General features: G+C 58.4%; 1 protein-coding gene across 3 annotated transcripts in view; it reads right to left on the minus strand.

Annotated features, from left to right (window-relative positions):
• Positions 1-16,041, minus strand: part of RAB11FIP5 (RAB11 family interacting protein 5) — a 36,228-nt gene that overhangs the window by 2,365 nt on the left and 17,822 nt on the right. Inside the window, exons 2-5 of one of the 3 annotated variants that reach the window (XM_044261381.1) lie at positions 13,481-13,917; positions 12,671-13,370; positions 3,648-5,297; positions 143-335 (exon numbers count right to left, since the gene is read on the minus strand). In XM_044261381.1, the coding sequence (XP_044117316.1) occupies positions 143-335; positions 3,648-5,297; positions 12,671-13,370; positions 13,481-13,917 (2,980 nt within the window). Of the gene's footprint in view, positions 1-142; positions 336-3,647; positions 5,613-12,670; positions 13,371-13,480; positions 13,918-16,041 lie in introns of all 3 variants that reach the window. The other 2 variants (XM_044261380.1, XM_044261382.1) reach the window with 2 other exon arrangements.

Consider the following 16,041-nt stretch of genomic DNA (forward strand, 5'->3'; position numbering starts at 1 on the left):
ATGCAAGAGGCCACCTAACTGGCTTCAGGGCTCCGGCGTGGGGGCCTGGGCCTGTACTTCCCTCCACCCTGCCCAGCACGCAGCTCCTGACCTCGGGCCGCTCTCCACCGCACCACATGCCTGGCATCCTGTCGGGCCTCACCTTCAATTTCCCACGACTGTCCACAGTCTGGCCCACGTTGGGGGCTGGAGCCACAGGCTGAATGCCGCCGGATGTGACCGTCTTGAGCTTCTCCAGCCCGCTGCTCAGAGCTGTACTCAGACTGGAGCGGGGCTGCTTCCTGTCTGGGCTGCCCTCCAGGGGAGCAGCACTGAGCGGCTTCACAGGGTGGGGACTGCGGAGACAGAAAGGAGAGGCGTTATGGGGAGTGGGGAGCAGCACAAGGGAAACGGGTTGGAGGGGCGCACCAGCACTTGACGGCAGCTGCCCCTCACCACAAGGCCTCAGGGCAGCTGCCACCAGTGCTCCTCAGCAGGCCTTTCTCCCTCCTCCCTCACTGCTCTGCTCTCCTCACTCCTCTCCATTTTACTCCCTCAGAAGGCCTGCCCCCCTCAAAGGAGCAGCACAGCCCGGCCCACGACCTTCCTGGCACCTCCAGCCAGTCTACCAGGACCACCCCCTCTGCTTCCCTCCCTCTAGCACACTGTAACCTTTCTCTAGGGGACTGACCGACCCTTCTAGGGCCCCCAATTTCCCACGACTGGGGACTCACAGGCTGTGGGGCTTTCAATGCTAAAACCTGGAAAGACTTGAGCAAACTGGGACACTTTGCTGTTGTCTCTAAACCTGTTTTTTTTCCCATCAGCACTGACAATGGCCCGAGAAAGACACCTGGCTATCTGCCCTCAGTCATGCCCCACCAGAGCACACAGACTGCACTGTCTCTAGAAGTTCTTACCTTTTGTTGATTCCTCAACCCATCAGAATGGGGACCTTGGCCCCGCCAGCCTAGCACAAGTGCTCCTGCCGAGCCCACCAACCCCTCAGCTCTCCACTCACTGACCTCTCTGTGGGCTTGACTCCTGGACCACTCCTTGCTTTGGCCTGCTCTCCCTCATTTCCCACCAAGATCTCCATCTGGTTTTCTGACTTCTCGCAGTCTCTTCTCAGTCTTAACCGCTAGCCTGCCCTTGGATCCCTTCCTTTCCCACCTTGGCCCCCACCGCCCCTAATGTCATCCCCAGCCTGGACCTCAGTCCCGAGCTCTAGGCCCACACAGAGTTGGAGGCTGGCTGGCTCCACGCAGGGTCCAGCTTGGGCTCACCGCACTGGCCTCTACACCCATCCTCTCCTGTGTCCCCCCTCCCAGCAGCGTATGGCTCCAGCCAGACCCTCGGGAATCCCTGATTCCCAGGCCTCAGCTCCAGGGCTAACAAACATTGAACCTGCTGCCCCTCACCTTCTCTCGCACTGGCCCCTTTGTTCCCCGTCAGTGCTGGCTACACCGCCTTCGGCTACACCTGCTGCCACTCATCTCCTCGGAGGGAGTCTTGCCCACCTCCAACCACTGATCTATTCTAATGGGATGGTGATCTCAGCTTCTTCGATGTTCAAACAGCCTTCACTGGCTCCCTATCAGATAAGAAAACACAGTCTCTAATAGAATAGATTAGAATAGAATGCCCTTTCTTCCTGGGCCTCCACTCCACACACTGCTGCAAACCAGGAAAAGCGCTCTTTCTCACCTTCAGGTGGTCCCTCTGCACAACACCTGCCCTTCGCCTGCTGGCCTTTCACCAGCTGGCCGGCTAACTCCTCCTCGTGTTTCAAAGCCATGCAAGGCCACCTCCTCTAGGAAACTTTCCTGATTCCCCTAAGCTGACTACAGGAACCCCGCTCTGGGATCCCTCAGCACCCCAGACCTGTGACAGGTATGCAAACTGCTAGCACCGGACCCCAAATGAATTAACCTTTCCCCAAGGGATCTCCTAAAATCTATGGTCAATTCACAGAGCTTTTGGACTATTTAGAAGTAGGAAGCAAAATGATTTAGCCCAAGGCCCTGGACTCTGTCAGAAGAGGGACAGCCCAGACCCAGAGAAGCCAGTTCTGTTACTCAGGATAGGGCCATGGATTCCTGGGACGAGTGGCAGAGAGCCCAGGTGTGGGGGGGGGGGGAGGACCGACAACAGGGAAACCAACGTCTCTCCTCCCACCTAGGAGTCTGCATTAGGGACAGGAGCTTAAAAGCTGCTCTCCTGAGACCCAGACTGTGCCCAGGGAGGGAAGGAATAGCCAGGTGGCATACAGAAACCCTGAACAGGTCCTGGGCTCTCAATCGGATTGCCCCCACACATCGCAGGGACCCTGGACCCCAGAGCTCTTAAGACCATTTCTTCCTCTGAGAAATGGGGACAGCGCTATTTGGCCCATCTACTTGAAGATGAAGGGACATGCTGAATTCAGACATGAAGCCCACTATAAAGGGAATGAAGCTTCCCAAAGGTACTTAGTATAATCATAAGTGAGACTAGAATACAGCAAGGCCAGCTAAGGATGCTCTCATCACTGCAAAGACACCATGACCACCTCCTCTTCCCAACCTCTGGGGACGGCTTCACTACGTGCCACTGGCACCGCAGCCCAGGGTAGCCCAGACTCCTTCCCTCCCACTTCTCATGTATCAGCTGGGGCCCCCTCGGCCAGCTCCTCATGGGTGCCTGTCTGTCTCCCTTACTGGATTGGGAACTGTCCAGGCACACCGTGGGGACAGTGTCCCTCATCTCTATGCAGTGTCCGACACAGCGTGGAGGTGCAGTGAACTGGGGTTACTACCTGTATGAGCTGGCAGGCAGGGGCTCCGGTCCAGGACCCCCACACTGCCCTGCTCAGCAGGAAGAGCAGCCACCTCTGCTCCCCCCACTTCTTCAGTCAGGGCTTCTAGGGTACTAGCCTCCTTCTGGACTTCGCTGCCCCCATCAACTCCAAGCGACCTGTGTCTCCTGACCTCAGCTCTGGTCATCCCTCACCAATCAACCTAGTGGGGAGGTCACAGCCTCATCATTCTTCTTAAACAAACCAATGCCACAGTGACCACAATCACAGAGGCATCCAGAGGCCACGCAGGCCTGTCTTAAGCACCTCGGGACCACTCCCTGAACAGGCACAGATGCAAGCCAATGAGGCACCTGATGGGGCTACAGACCGATTCTTCTGGGGGCAGGGGTGTGGTCGTTTCATTTTTCTTTTTGTCCTCTAAACAGCTCTTGGGCTTTCTCTCCAACAGAGTTCGGTACCAGTCCCTCCTCTGGCTCTCTTGCCTCCCACAGCCCACTTCCCTGTGGCCCCCATCTGACAAGTGTCACTGCCCCGGCACCCAGCGCCCCTCGCAGCCAAGGGCATGAGCTCTTCTCCCCCTTCCCCTGCCAGCCCACACTGGCTCTGCCCATTCTGTTCCTCACTCCCTGTACCTCAAACTTTGCAGGGCACTCTGCTTGGCCAAGGACCCTGGGAGGAGACAGCTTCCAAGCCAGTCTCACTGAAGGGCTCTATTCTTCAAAGCTTCCCCTCTCCTGCCTTTCGGGGAAGAAACGCTCCATCTGCCCCTGGAAGGGCTGAGGCTGGAATGTGAACACCTCGGCCCCTGGGCTGCTTTGCCCCCTTTTCCCACCTTCTCCTGCAGAGTCTTCTCAGGGTGATAGCTCACCTGGCGCTGGACTGTGGCTCCTCAGCTGGTCGTGTCTCCAAGGGCAGAAGCACAAGCGGGGAGGCTGGGGTGGTTGCAGCGTGGTCTTCCCCGGGTGGGGCAGGGGAGCCCCCGGGGGAGGAGGCTGGCTCCCCAAGGGTTGGGGAGGAAGAAGTCAGGGGCTGAGCTCCAGGCAGAGGGGAACATGGAGGGCTGGGCCCCCCATGATGGTGGCTGGCCCAGGACGGGAGAGGGGGTGGTGGAAAAGCAGGCTCTGGGGGAGTGGGCAGCTCTTCTGGACCAGAGAGGATGGAAGGTTCCCTGGACCCTGGAGGGGATATGGACGGGAGACTGGGGGGGTCTTGGCTCTCCTGAGACGAGAAGGGGTTCAAGGCGTCCTCCTCTGATGCCCAGACGTCAGTGTGTTGGGAGCTATCTAGCAGGGGTCCAAGCCCCTCTTCTACTGGTCCCTGCCTCCTGGCCTCAGGACCCTCAGGGCTTTCTCCTTTCTCTGGAGCCCCCCAGATCTGCAGACTCTGAGGAGCCACGCTCTCTGAGTAACAGGGTACGGGGGTGGGACCCTCAGGGCAGCTGGTGGGCGGGGATAAGGGCGGCTGAGGCGTGGGAGGGCCGGCACCATCCGCTTTATCTTGCAGGCCTGGCCCACCCGGCAGAGTTCCGGAAGAATGGCTGTCAGACTCTGCCCCCGGTGTCTGGCCCTCCTCCTTGGCCTCCCGTGGACCAGCAACCAGTGGACTTGGAAGGCTGTCTTCTCCTCCTGTCTCTGCCCCCCTGCTTCTCAGCCCCCCTGCAGCCGCCGCCGCCACTGCCACCTCCTCCTCCTCCTCCTGGGACTCTGAAGGCGTGAAGAGGCGTGGTGGCTTGGGAGGCGGCCTGCCGGGCTGCGGCTCCTGGTCCGACACCTGCTTAGGTTTGTGCTCCGGCTCCTCGGGGACAGGCCCCTTGCTCCCCCCAGGGCTCACAGGTTCCGGTGACTCTGGCTGCATCTGCTCATCAGACTCTCCCCGCAGGACTGGTGAGGACGTCTCGGCTACAGGAGAGATGGTGACCACATCCCAGGGCCACGAATCGTTGACTGTATTGAGCTCGTGCGAAAGCTGGCCTTCGCCTTGGGAGGCCGCCTCTTGGACCTCAGGGGCGTCGTCGGGACCAGGCAGCCTTTCCCACACACTGATCACTTCAGGGGAGCTAAACAGAGACGTCGCGCTGTCTGCCGGACTCTGCCCTGCATCCCCTCCAGGGGCTGGCGGCTCCCTGTCTGCTTCAGAGTCTGCGGCTCTTGGCTGCAGCTGGGTGGACGAAGAGGGCAGGCTGGCCCCAGCTGGCCCCAGGGGCCCCAGCTCAGCCACACTGCTGCTCCGGCGGTCCAGTCCCAAGTCCAGAGGAAGCCTGGGCTCCAGCCACACGTTGCTCCCACCTCTTCCTCCTCCCCCAGGGGCCCCCTGGGGCTCAGCCACCTTCACTGTCACGGCCCCGCGGCCTTGCTCCTGTGGCCCAGTCACCTCCAGCCCCACTCCTCCTGTAGGGGCCAGGATCTTGCTCCTGGCCTCTGGACGCAGCCTGCTGGCGGCAAAGACGTTGAAGGTGTCGTCCCACTCAGGCGGGGCTTTCCCAGGGGAGGCCAGGGGGGTGGGGCTGGGCCTCGAGGCACTGGGGAGAGAGGGAGCAGGTGAAGGACAGTTTAGTGCTATGTCGGCTAGGAGCTCCTCGAAGAAAGGGTTGCTCTGCATGGAGGTGAGGAACGGGTTGGTGAGACCCGAGAATCCAGATGGGGTGGCTTCGGGGGCGGCGGAGGCGGCAGCGGTGGCAGCAGCAGCAGCAGGGGAGGCGGCTGCAAAAAGGTTAGTGCTTAGCATGGGAGCAGCGGTGGGAGGAGGAGTGGGGAGGGCCGGAGCACAGGGGGAGCAGGGGAGGTGGTGAGGAAGAGCAGCTGGGTCAGGTTCTACCTGAGGAGACACGTCCAGGCTGTGGAGGGAGACAAAACCGTGAGCCTCCTGGTTAATGCCAAGACCGGAACCGGCCTTGCTGAATACCCCTCGCCTGCCCACCCCCCCACACCTGCCTCGGGCCGGGTACCGCATGCCACACCCACACGGGCTGGGTTCAGGCCAGTGTGCCAGGGGACAAAGGGAAGACCCCAACACACAATATGATTCGGGGCTGCCCAAGGAGGAAGACGCTGGGCAGAGCTCATGTAATCCCGTGTCCAGGCAGGATCCCAGCCTCCACCAAAGGTTCTTCAGGGGCCCAGAGGCTGAAGAGTCTTTTCAATACCAGACTTAACGCCCACAGAACCAATCAGGTGTCTTACGAGAAGAAAGAAATACTAGCTGCGTGAAGAGGATAAAGAGGCCAGAGAAAGGCCAGGCCTCGAGATCCGGCTGGGCCAAGCCAGCGCAAATGGAAGCCCACAGGGTCCCTGGGATTCGGGCAGCTGGAACAGATGGGTTCTACTGACCTCTTGCAGAAACAGGAGGTAATGACGCAGCAGGCATCAGACAGGACAAAGTGTCCATCAAAAAAACCCGCCTCTCCCATTTCTTGGAGGGGTACCATCACCTGCCCATATGGACGGCAAGACCCTGCTGAGGCTAGCTCCTGTCAGGTGCCCACCTGAGGGTGCCCCTCCCCAAGGGCACCCACGGGCCAGCCTTGAAAGTAGCCCCGCTCTGGAGATAAGGGCTGGAATGTAGCAGCAGCAGCGACTCCGGAGGTCATCTGGGGCCTCTTCGGGTCTTCACACACAGACCACTGGCTCCCCTGGGAAAACCATTCCACGGTAGTGGCCCTACACTCCCACAGATGCTGGAGAACACTGGCTGGCCTCTGGGGGAGGGAGCATGGCCCTGCACTTGCACCTCGCCCATGGTGCAAGGCTGACTCATGCACAGAAACCAGAGCTCTCGGCTTCCTGGGGATGACCCCAGCAGACAGAAAACCAGGAAGACAGTGCCATGCCCCAGTTTTAGTAAGGACAGTGGTTGGCAGCTGCCTCGTGGCTGAGCCCACCTGTCAGGCCCAGACCTGGGTGGCCTCTCCTACTGCCTGCTTCCAATCTTCCAGCTCCCACTCTAAGCCCTAAGACCCCCATTCCTTGATCTCTGCCCAAGTGAACATCCCGGAGACTCCTATACCTCCATCTTCCCCACTCAAGCTGCTGCTTCTCATGGGAAAACACTGGGGGGCAAGTCCGGGGGTGGAAGAAGCCAGGCTTTACCAGCCAACCAGTGAGGCATGCAGGCTGGGGTTGGGGGGGCACCTATGGAACGAGGCCAGGAATTCTGGAGCTCCCCAGAACTCTTCTGGGAACCGGGGCCCAGACAGAGCTGGCCGCACACAGAGCTGGCCGCACACAAAACTGGGCAGAGTCTGGGCCAGCTTATCTACAAACACTGGGGGGCAGACAATGGGATGGACTCCAGCAAAGGTGGGCTTCCCAAGACAATCTGGGAGTCTGGGATTCTCACCTCACGGGCAGGGCACAGCCGGGTCCCAAACCCTGGCTTTCTCTGAAGAACCCAGCTTCCTGAGACTCTCCTGACTCTTTTGCCCTATAACTCCCCATTCAAGGGTGACTTCTCAGCCTCATACTACCACTTAACAGATCGGGCCATGGGGCTGGGAGGAAGGTAAGAGTCCCATTGATTCCCACCCCGCCAGGCTTCCCAGCACTTCTCTGCCTCCGTGGTCCTGACATAGTGAAGATACTGAAAGAGGTCAAATCCTAGGCCCGGAGTCCCAACCCCCACAAACATCCCTTCCCCCTTTACTTCAAGCTGGCCACAGTCAGACCCAGGCATTACGTGTCTACCTCAGGGATGAAGGAGAGCAACAGACCACCACCATGTGGGTCAAATCCCTGCCCCCAGCCCGCCCCCCAACTAGAGCAGCCATACCAGACACAGCCCAACTCTACCAGCAGGACTCAGCCCACAGGAACAGGACTACCGGAGCCTCCTCTATCTCCAGAACCCGTTCTGACAAGTGACCAAAGGCGTGTGGAGGAAGAGAGCTCCAGCAACATTAAATAGCACCAGGCTTAGCTCTGCACACTCCCCGCCCCCTTACCCTTGGCCTGGCCCCACTCACCCTTGTGGTCTGACAATAATCTGGCTGGCTGTCAAGACTGCAGGGCAGGAGAGCAGCAGGGAAGTAGGCTGAGAGCCCCAGGCAAGGCTAGCACCCTCCCCACCACTGGCTCCCCAGAGGTACACACAAACCCGTTGGTATGGAACCAGCGGAGAGCTCTCCCTAGAGGAAGAAACTCCAGGTGCCAGGCCCAGCAGGCTCCCAAAAGCCGGTGGCACCTCTGAGAGCACCCTGTCCATCCCTCTACCCAATGATACACACACACCCTCACCCGCTTCCCCACATACCTCCCTTACCCTGGATCCACATGAGGGGCACACCTGCCCCCTCCCTACCACTCCAGCTGGCACAGATCAGAGACCCAGTCCCATATGGGGTTACCTCTGCAGGTTATGCTCTGAGGACAGAGCCTGCCAAGCCAGCTAGCACAGTGCCATCCCCCCAGCACACAGAGAGGACTTCAAAATATGAGGACTTGTCTTCTCTTTAAGGAACAAGGTTGGGGGAAGAAATGAGAAGTCCAAATGTCTCTGCCCCCACAACCTGAGAGAATAAAACTTTAGGGCCTGCAGGAACCTTAGGATCATTGGTAAAACCTTAACACAGGAATCCCCCCTTCTCTCTGCAGCCCCCCCCGCTTAAACATGGCCATGGCTGGGTGACAGACTGCATCACCAGGCCAGCCCTGTAGCTGATGAACAGCTCCTCCCCAGGCTAAGAGGAGCTGCATGTCCTTGTCATTTCCACACACTGGTCCCCAAAGTGGCTTCTGTATGTGCCAAGGCTCTCCACCGGGCAGTCCCCCAAGAGGCCAAAGCCAGCCAGCCTTCGAGGCATATGCCCCCCCAGCCGACATGCCCTTCAGCCCTCCTGCCGGAGGCAGGTGTCCCGGGCCCTCCTGAGAGGGGCCTGATGTCGAGGAAGGATGTCCAGGAGACTGGACATACCCTCCCCCATCATCTGGGCACAAGGAGAGGACAGAGAAGGGCCCAAGAAACTCTAAGTAGGGACACCACATAATTTACCTTCCAAACCACGACATTTTTACCACGGTAAAAGGGCAGTATTAACTACAGCAGGAAAACAGGCCCAAACAGGATGGATGGCCACACTAGCTCATGGTCACTGGACACATGTCATGCCCCTCATTTACCCCATGGGGAATGCCATTGAGACTCTGAGCTTTCAGCAGCCAGCACACACTCTGGGCTCGTCAGGACCTCAATGTCCTACTTCCAGTGAGGGGCCAGGACAGATGCACAGATGCCCAAAGGCCACCACAATATACTTGCCCCCATGCTGTCCACACTTACCCCAGTTAAAAAATACTTGCATCCCACACTTGATCCCCTACTGTACACAGGGTTCTGTGGTCAACGTGAGGAGGACGAGGCAGGCAAGCTCCAGTGGCCTGCCCACAGGGAGCTTATACTCCAAAAGGGTCAGAGAAGAATAGACACAAAGACAAGCCTGCATGGCCTTGACAGTCCTCAGACACACGGTATGTGTGTCTCATGGCTGCGCTCAGGATTCATGGCTCACAGCCTGGTGAGTAAGCGGCCAGTCCCATGGCTCAGACCTTAGTCTCAACAGTCGCCACCCCCTCCACAACCCAGGCACACACCCAGCCATGGGACCCAGCAGACTACAGCCAGGTCAGGATGAAAATGAGGACCATCTTTTCAACCCTGCACACCCTCGTTAATTTTCTCCCAGCCACTGGCTTCTCCAAAAACAGCCACTTTTTTCCTGGCCCAAAAGATTGCTTCAGGCCTCTCTGTGGGGCACCAGTGCCGCGTGGGAGCACTAGAGGGCGCCGCTGCCCTTTCCAGTGAGGAGCACCCAGCAATCCGCACTGGTAGCCCCGGGGGGGCACAGGCACCCAGAACCTTTGGCCTGTGGACACACCCCAGAGCTCCGAGAGGGACCTGCAGCTACCTTCAGTCACTCCAGTTTTGGGTGTCTGACTACAGCTTCCCGCCATGGATTAGCTCACTTTTCATTCTCTCCTCAAAAGCCCAGAGCAAGCCTTCTGGGTGAGGGCCAAGTGTTGTTTGTTTCTGGCCACCTTCCTGGCTCTGTCAAGGCCCAGGGCCAGGGCAATGCTGACAGGCTCAATGACCAGGTCTCGAGCCTATCCAGGCCAGGCCACTTTACCCAAAGAACCCCTTGCCCCTGCAGCTACGCCCTCATATGAACCCCTGGGAGGGCAGGGATCCCTGGATGCCCTCCATCCTGCTGAGGACAAGCTCAGAATTCAAGGAGGAGGGCAAAAACATCAGCTGCCTTATGGCCACCAGGGACCCAACTTGACTCTGAAGGGCAGTTGGGAGACATGGAGACACAGGAGAAGGAAAGCAGGGACTGTAAGCAAGAGTGAGAACAACCCCAACATCACTCAAAGTCTGGCCTGCAGGGGTCGGAGCCCAAAGCCTGGGCACATGTACAGAAATGAGCTCACGAGAGATGTCCTCCAGTGTCTATCTGTCCTGAGAGGATCTACCGACACGCTGAGCCCGTGGTCCATGTTCCATCTGACCCACCCCCCACAGCTCCTCCCAGCAAACGCTCTATCTGGGCCTCCTGCCACCTCCCTCCGCACGACCACCCACAAACCTAAGCCATCACAGGGCAGCAGGCCCATCCCCTTCTTGCCCATCTTCCCTCGGCTACAGGTGGCCAGCAGATCCCCTGGGGTCTGATGAGCAGGGGCTGGGTCGCAGGGACAGAAGCTGACATACCCAGCAGGGGAGGCAGAGAGCGGCATCAGCCAGAGACTGAGCCACTCCACTGGCCCAGCTGCAAGGTATACAAGAGGTGCCAGGAGGCCAGGCCCGAACCCAGAAAGGCCTGGCATTTCTTTCCCCATCCCTCTCAGTGGACCCGAATTGCACAGTGAAAGAGAAGAACCAGGACCACAGGAGCCTTCTCCCCGCTGCTGGGGAGTGGCTATAGGAACCTCTCTCTGGACCCTTCCTCACATGCCCAGCCTTGGTGCCCCACCTGCTACCCACAGACCTGTCAACAGGAGCAGGGCAGGCTGACTGAGAGCAGAAACAGCTGCCCGGCCACATCAGCTGTCCGGCCACAGACGTTCCCTGTCCAGGGCCAGCCCCAGGCCCTTGAAGAGTGGGGATGTCTGCTTGCTGGACCTATGTCTGGCGGCCCTCCCTGCTCCCTGCTGGACAGTGCAGCAGCCTCGGATGGTCAGAGCTAGGAGGAGACAAAGGGCCGGGATGGCGGCCGGGACTGGGATACTGCGATTCGGTCATCTGAATGACCAAATGTATACTTCTCATGTGTATGGGTCTTCATCCACAGTTTCTGGCTCAAGGCTTCCAAAACTCGTGGAATTTGCTGAGAAAGAGCATCTTTTTTAATGTCTGGTCTCTTGTCCTCCCTTCCTGAAATGCTGCAGAGCAGGAAGAGTGAAATGGGTGTCTCATGATTCGTAACAAGCCCCTTTCCACCACAACTGGGTTTGTGTTGATGAGGGGACTTTTTAGAAAGCCCCTGAGGACCCTAAGGTTGGTTGCTGGGGGAATCAAGTGTGAACAGAAGGGTGGAGCTTTCAGTCCCACCCTGATTTCTGCAGAGAAGAGGGGCTGGAAGGTGGACTGACCACCAATGGCCAATGACTTAATCATTCACACCTGTGCGAGGAAGTCTCCGCAAGAACTCCAAAGGATAGGGTTCGGGCGCTGAACACGTGGAGATGCAGGGGGAGTGGGGTGCCTGGAGAGAGCACGGAAGTCCTGTGCCCCTTCCCCAGACCTTGTCCTGTGCATCTCTTCTACCAGGCTGCTCCGAGGTACAGCCTTTTATAATAAACCACTGAAAGCAAAATGTTCCTGAGTTCTATGAACCAAGCAAGCAAATGAATCAAACCCAAGGAAGGAGGTAGTCACTAGGACCTCCGGATCTAGAGCTGGTTGGTCAGGAGCACAGGTGGCAACCTGGACTTTCGACAGGCATCTGAAATAGCCAGTTGGGGGTGGGGCTGGGGTGTCAATCCTGTAGTTCTGAGCCTATGTGGGGACTGAGGCGTCTCCAGGTCAACAGTGTCAGCACTGAGTTGAACTGCAGGGCACCCAACTGGTGTCAGATCAGCCTGGGAGTGTGGGAAACCAGTCCCCACAGTGGAACTGGGTGCAAAATCCTAGTTAGTATTAGGACCCTCTTGAGAGCTCTGCCAGAGCCTGAGCTCAAGGACTCCTGCATCCCTTCCGAGGGTGGGACTCAGCACATTCAGAACACAGCAGCTGTGCTCAGCTTGCTATACCCCAAGAGCAAGAGATAACAGAGGACCAGAGCCCCAACAGTGTCCAAGGACAGAAGGTTGGTAGTAGATTTTAAGGGAGTTGTCTACAGCCCCTTGCCAGGCCAGGGGCACAACTAGGCATGAGTGTATGAAGAAAGGGGTGGGGGCATCAGTGACTTGATGGCATCTCTCAGAGGGTTGGGGTCACAGAGCCAGCTGGGGCACTGGGGTGGGGGAGGGGAGAGTTGGAGGTATAGGCCCCGTCCCACCTCTTCACCTGCCAAGGTTTCCTGACCTTGAGGCCAGAGGGCAAGGGGTGGAGGTTGGGAAGCCAAGAATTGACACAAGTGGCCTTCCCTGCTTTTCTCCCCTTCCTCCCCCTCACTCGGGGGCAGGCGTGCCAACTGGCGAAGGGAGACCCATGAGGAGATGGGACTCCTCATGCCATATGGCCCCTAGAGCGCTGTGCCCTTGCGACTTACCTGTGTCCATGTGCCAACAACGAGCCTCAGCCTGGGGAAGTGGTACCCCCCACCACTCAACCATGCGAAGCCAGAGCGACAGCAGCCTGCCCAAGGGCCCCATCGGCTCCAAACTCCCTGCCCCAGGATCCAGGCTGCAAACACCCCAGCATGCACCCCGAAGAGCAAAGCTGCTTTTGCCAAGGACATACCTGGGTTTCTGAGTTGGTTCCTTGGCTTCTCTCAAGCCAAACCAGCTACTCTTGGCCTTTTCCTCCCCGCTGGATGGGTGGTGTGGGGAGGCCCCCAGGGTGGGACCCCCCTTCTCCCCCAGAGAGCCGCGGCGCCCCAGCTCGCTCCGACTCAGCCCCTGGTGGTGATGGTGGAAGAGACCCATCCGGGGCTTCCGCTCCTCCTTCCGGGCTCCCTCCTTCTCGGCCACAGCCTCAGAGGAGGCCACCATGGGCGTGGCAACCTGTACCGGCTTTCCCTCAGGGAGCCGGGCCCCCTCCTCCTCTCCTGAGCGGCTGGTGCCAGGGACCAACACTTTGGCCCGAGAGCTCAGCTCCTCCTGTCCCAGCAGCACCTCTGAGATGCTGGTGCGGCGGCTGCCTCTGCCCCCGGAGTCATCTGCAGGCCGAGCGCCCTCCTCAGTGGGCCGGGAAGACACGCTGTGCAGCAAGCCGGAGGGTGGAAATGGGCCTGAGATGGAGCTGCGGTGCCGTGGGAGTGCCTGGGGCTCCTCATTGTAAATGTGGCTCCCATTGACGCAGAGCGAGGAGCGGGAGGCAGTCTCCAGTTGGCCCTGCAGGTCCAGGAGGGATCGGGGCGGCGTCGCTCGCATTTGGCTGGCCTCATCGCTGTAGGTCCTTTTGTGGGTGAGCAACTTGGGGGACTGGGTGGCGTCCCTGCCTGAAAAGGAAGCACCCACAAGTGAGCAGCAGGGAGAGCAGCCTGGGTCCTGGCCCGCCCCCCCCAACCCTCATCTGCCCCCCAGCAGGGCAGGGCCCTTGCTCACGCACCTCCTTCGCTGGACAGCCAGCTGCTGCGGCTGGGCGAGCGGGTCAGGAGCTCTGCACCTGGGCCCTGGTAGGCCAGGCTCCCGCTGGCAGAGGATAGGGTGCTGTCCGAGCCCAGAGAGGTGCTGGACTGCGTCAGGGAGGACTTGCGCAGCTTGTTGCGGAGGAAGAAGCCTTTGGCTTTGCCCATCTTGCCCAGGCTGCCCAACTCAGGGTCCTCCAGGGCACTGCTTGGGAGGATGGCCGAGGCAGACTCCAGCTCAAACTTCTTCTTGCCCTTCATCTTGTCCTTGATCTTGCTGAAAGGGGACCGCGGCTTGTCCTTCATGGACAGGTCAAACATGCTGGCGCTCAGGTTGTTTCGAGTGAACTGGATTGTGACTTGGATCTCTCCACGCTCCTTCTCCTTCTTGCCCGCCTTGGAGTGCAGCTTGTACCACCTGGAAGAATGGGGGCGGGGTGGAGCTCCAGTCAGGTCATGGTCAGGGCCCAGGCAGCCTGCCCTCCCGTGCAGGCACCCCGCACTGGCCTCTCCCCCACAACCCAGGCCCGGCCTTCTGAGCCATAGGCAGAGCTAAGAAAGTGTCTACATCTTGTCCGTGTTGGGGAAAACCACATCCTGAGCAGGGGAATCTCTGTGGTGCTACTGGGAAGGGCCACAGTCACCATTCCATGCTGCCCTCCCATCCCCCTTCCTGGGGGCTCAGAGATCTCCCCGCTGCCCCTCCCCACTCCATCTGAAATTCTGAGGCCCAAAGGGGTGAGGCTGGGTGTGGGAAGAACTCTTAACCATCCAGGCCCCTGGGGTAGATGGACCCACCCACATTTCTCCCAGTTTAAGTCATCTCCTTGGGCTTATGCCAGCCGAAGCTCTGCTCTGAGCCACCGGTGAGCCCAGGAAAGAACAGCGCATCAGAGGCACAGGGCTGGAACACCAGCTCACAGGAACACACATCTCACTCACTCACAGACTGGTCCACACCCCACCAGGAACACCTCTGCACACAATGGCATACAGGGGCCTCAAGTAAGAGACCTTGGGGAGTGGGGGCAAGGGCACTCACATCTGCTGAGCATCTCATGTGTATCACGATGGACTACAAGGGTCTTCACTCCCACGTATGCACAACAAGCCTCGGGGGTCAGAACCATGACCCTGATTTATACAGCAGGAAGTCAGGGCTCAGAGGTAAAGTAACTTCTCCAAGAGCAAGCAGCCAGAAAGGAGAGAGGAGATGGAGAGCCAGTTTCCATCCCTCCAAAGCCATGTTCTTCCCACTACACACTCCCAGAGAGACCCCTGACACATGACCACTGCACAGGGTAGGTGGAGGCCACCCTACAGGGGAGGGGTGTGCACGGAGCTCTTCCTTCCTCTGCTGCCCAAATCCTCCTGCCTGACCAGACTCCTGGCCAGCGGCAGCACACTTTGCTCCACACAGCGTCTTGTGTGGAGCCACTAGACACCCCCCACCCGGGTCCCCTCCCATTCTACTCAGCAGGCCATGCCCCACCTCCTCTCCCACAGATATGAGCACAGACGCTGCACAGAGAAACTGAACCAGAACCCTTCTGGACGTAGGGACACCAAGCCCAAATGATGGGCTCTGGTGCAGGGCTGAAAACAGGACTGACTGAAAATCGGTCCCCCTTTCTCACACCAGCACCCAGAATGCATAACCTCCTTTGCACATTAGAGCTTAATACAACACTCAAAGGATGTGTTCCAGATAAGTTGGAGGAAATCTCCTGGAAAGTAGAAGGGCAACAATGAGGTGATGCTAGGTCAGTCCAAGGAGATTCATGACCAAGTTACCTGGCCAGTCAAGAAAGAAAAAGGAGGCTGCTCCCACGTGTGTGGGACCTGGGAGTCCTCCCTCCTATCCACGGAATAAGAGAAAAGCTGAGCAAAAGCTGAAAATCAACAACTCCCTGGGGATTTTTAGGGCAGTGGAACTATTTTGTAGGATACTGTAATGGTAAACACATGTTGTTATATATTTGGCTGTGCCCACAAAACAGAAAAGACAAAGTTTTATATATAATATAAACTACAGGCTCAAATTAATAATGATGCACTGGGATTGGTTCATCAGTTATAACAGGGTGCCACACTAATGTGAGATGCTAATAAAAGAAGAAACAATGGAGGGGGGAGGAGAAAGGCCAGAGCTAGGGAGTGTACGTGAACACTCTGTACCTTCCATGCTTTTCTGTAAGCCTAAAGCTGCTCATCAACCAACCAATCAATCAAACAATCCTCTAGTAATTTAAAACAAGGAGAGGGGAGGAGGACTGGGAGGGACCAGAGCACACAAGGAGGAAGAAACCGGGCAAGAAATAACACAAGAAAGTCTTCCTGACCTGAAGGACGTGAGCAGCCGCACAGAAGGGCCCCACACATGCAGCACAAGGAACAGAGACCAGGCCGGGAGGTGTCCCGGTGAGGTTTCAGAACACCAGGCAGAGGAGGAGACCCTGCAAGCTTCCAGACACAGGACACACGGGTTTGTACGTTCAGGAATTAGAATAACCCTGGGTCCTCACTCCCAACACTGGCTACC

This window comes from Neovison vison, chromosome 8 (genome assembly GCF_020171115.1).
Source record: "Neovison vison isolate M4711 chromosome 8, ASM_NN_V1, whole genome shotgun sequence".
Taxonomy (NCBI): Eukaryota; Metazoa; Chordata; class Mammalia; order Carnivora; family Mustelidae; genus Neogale; species Neogale vison.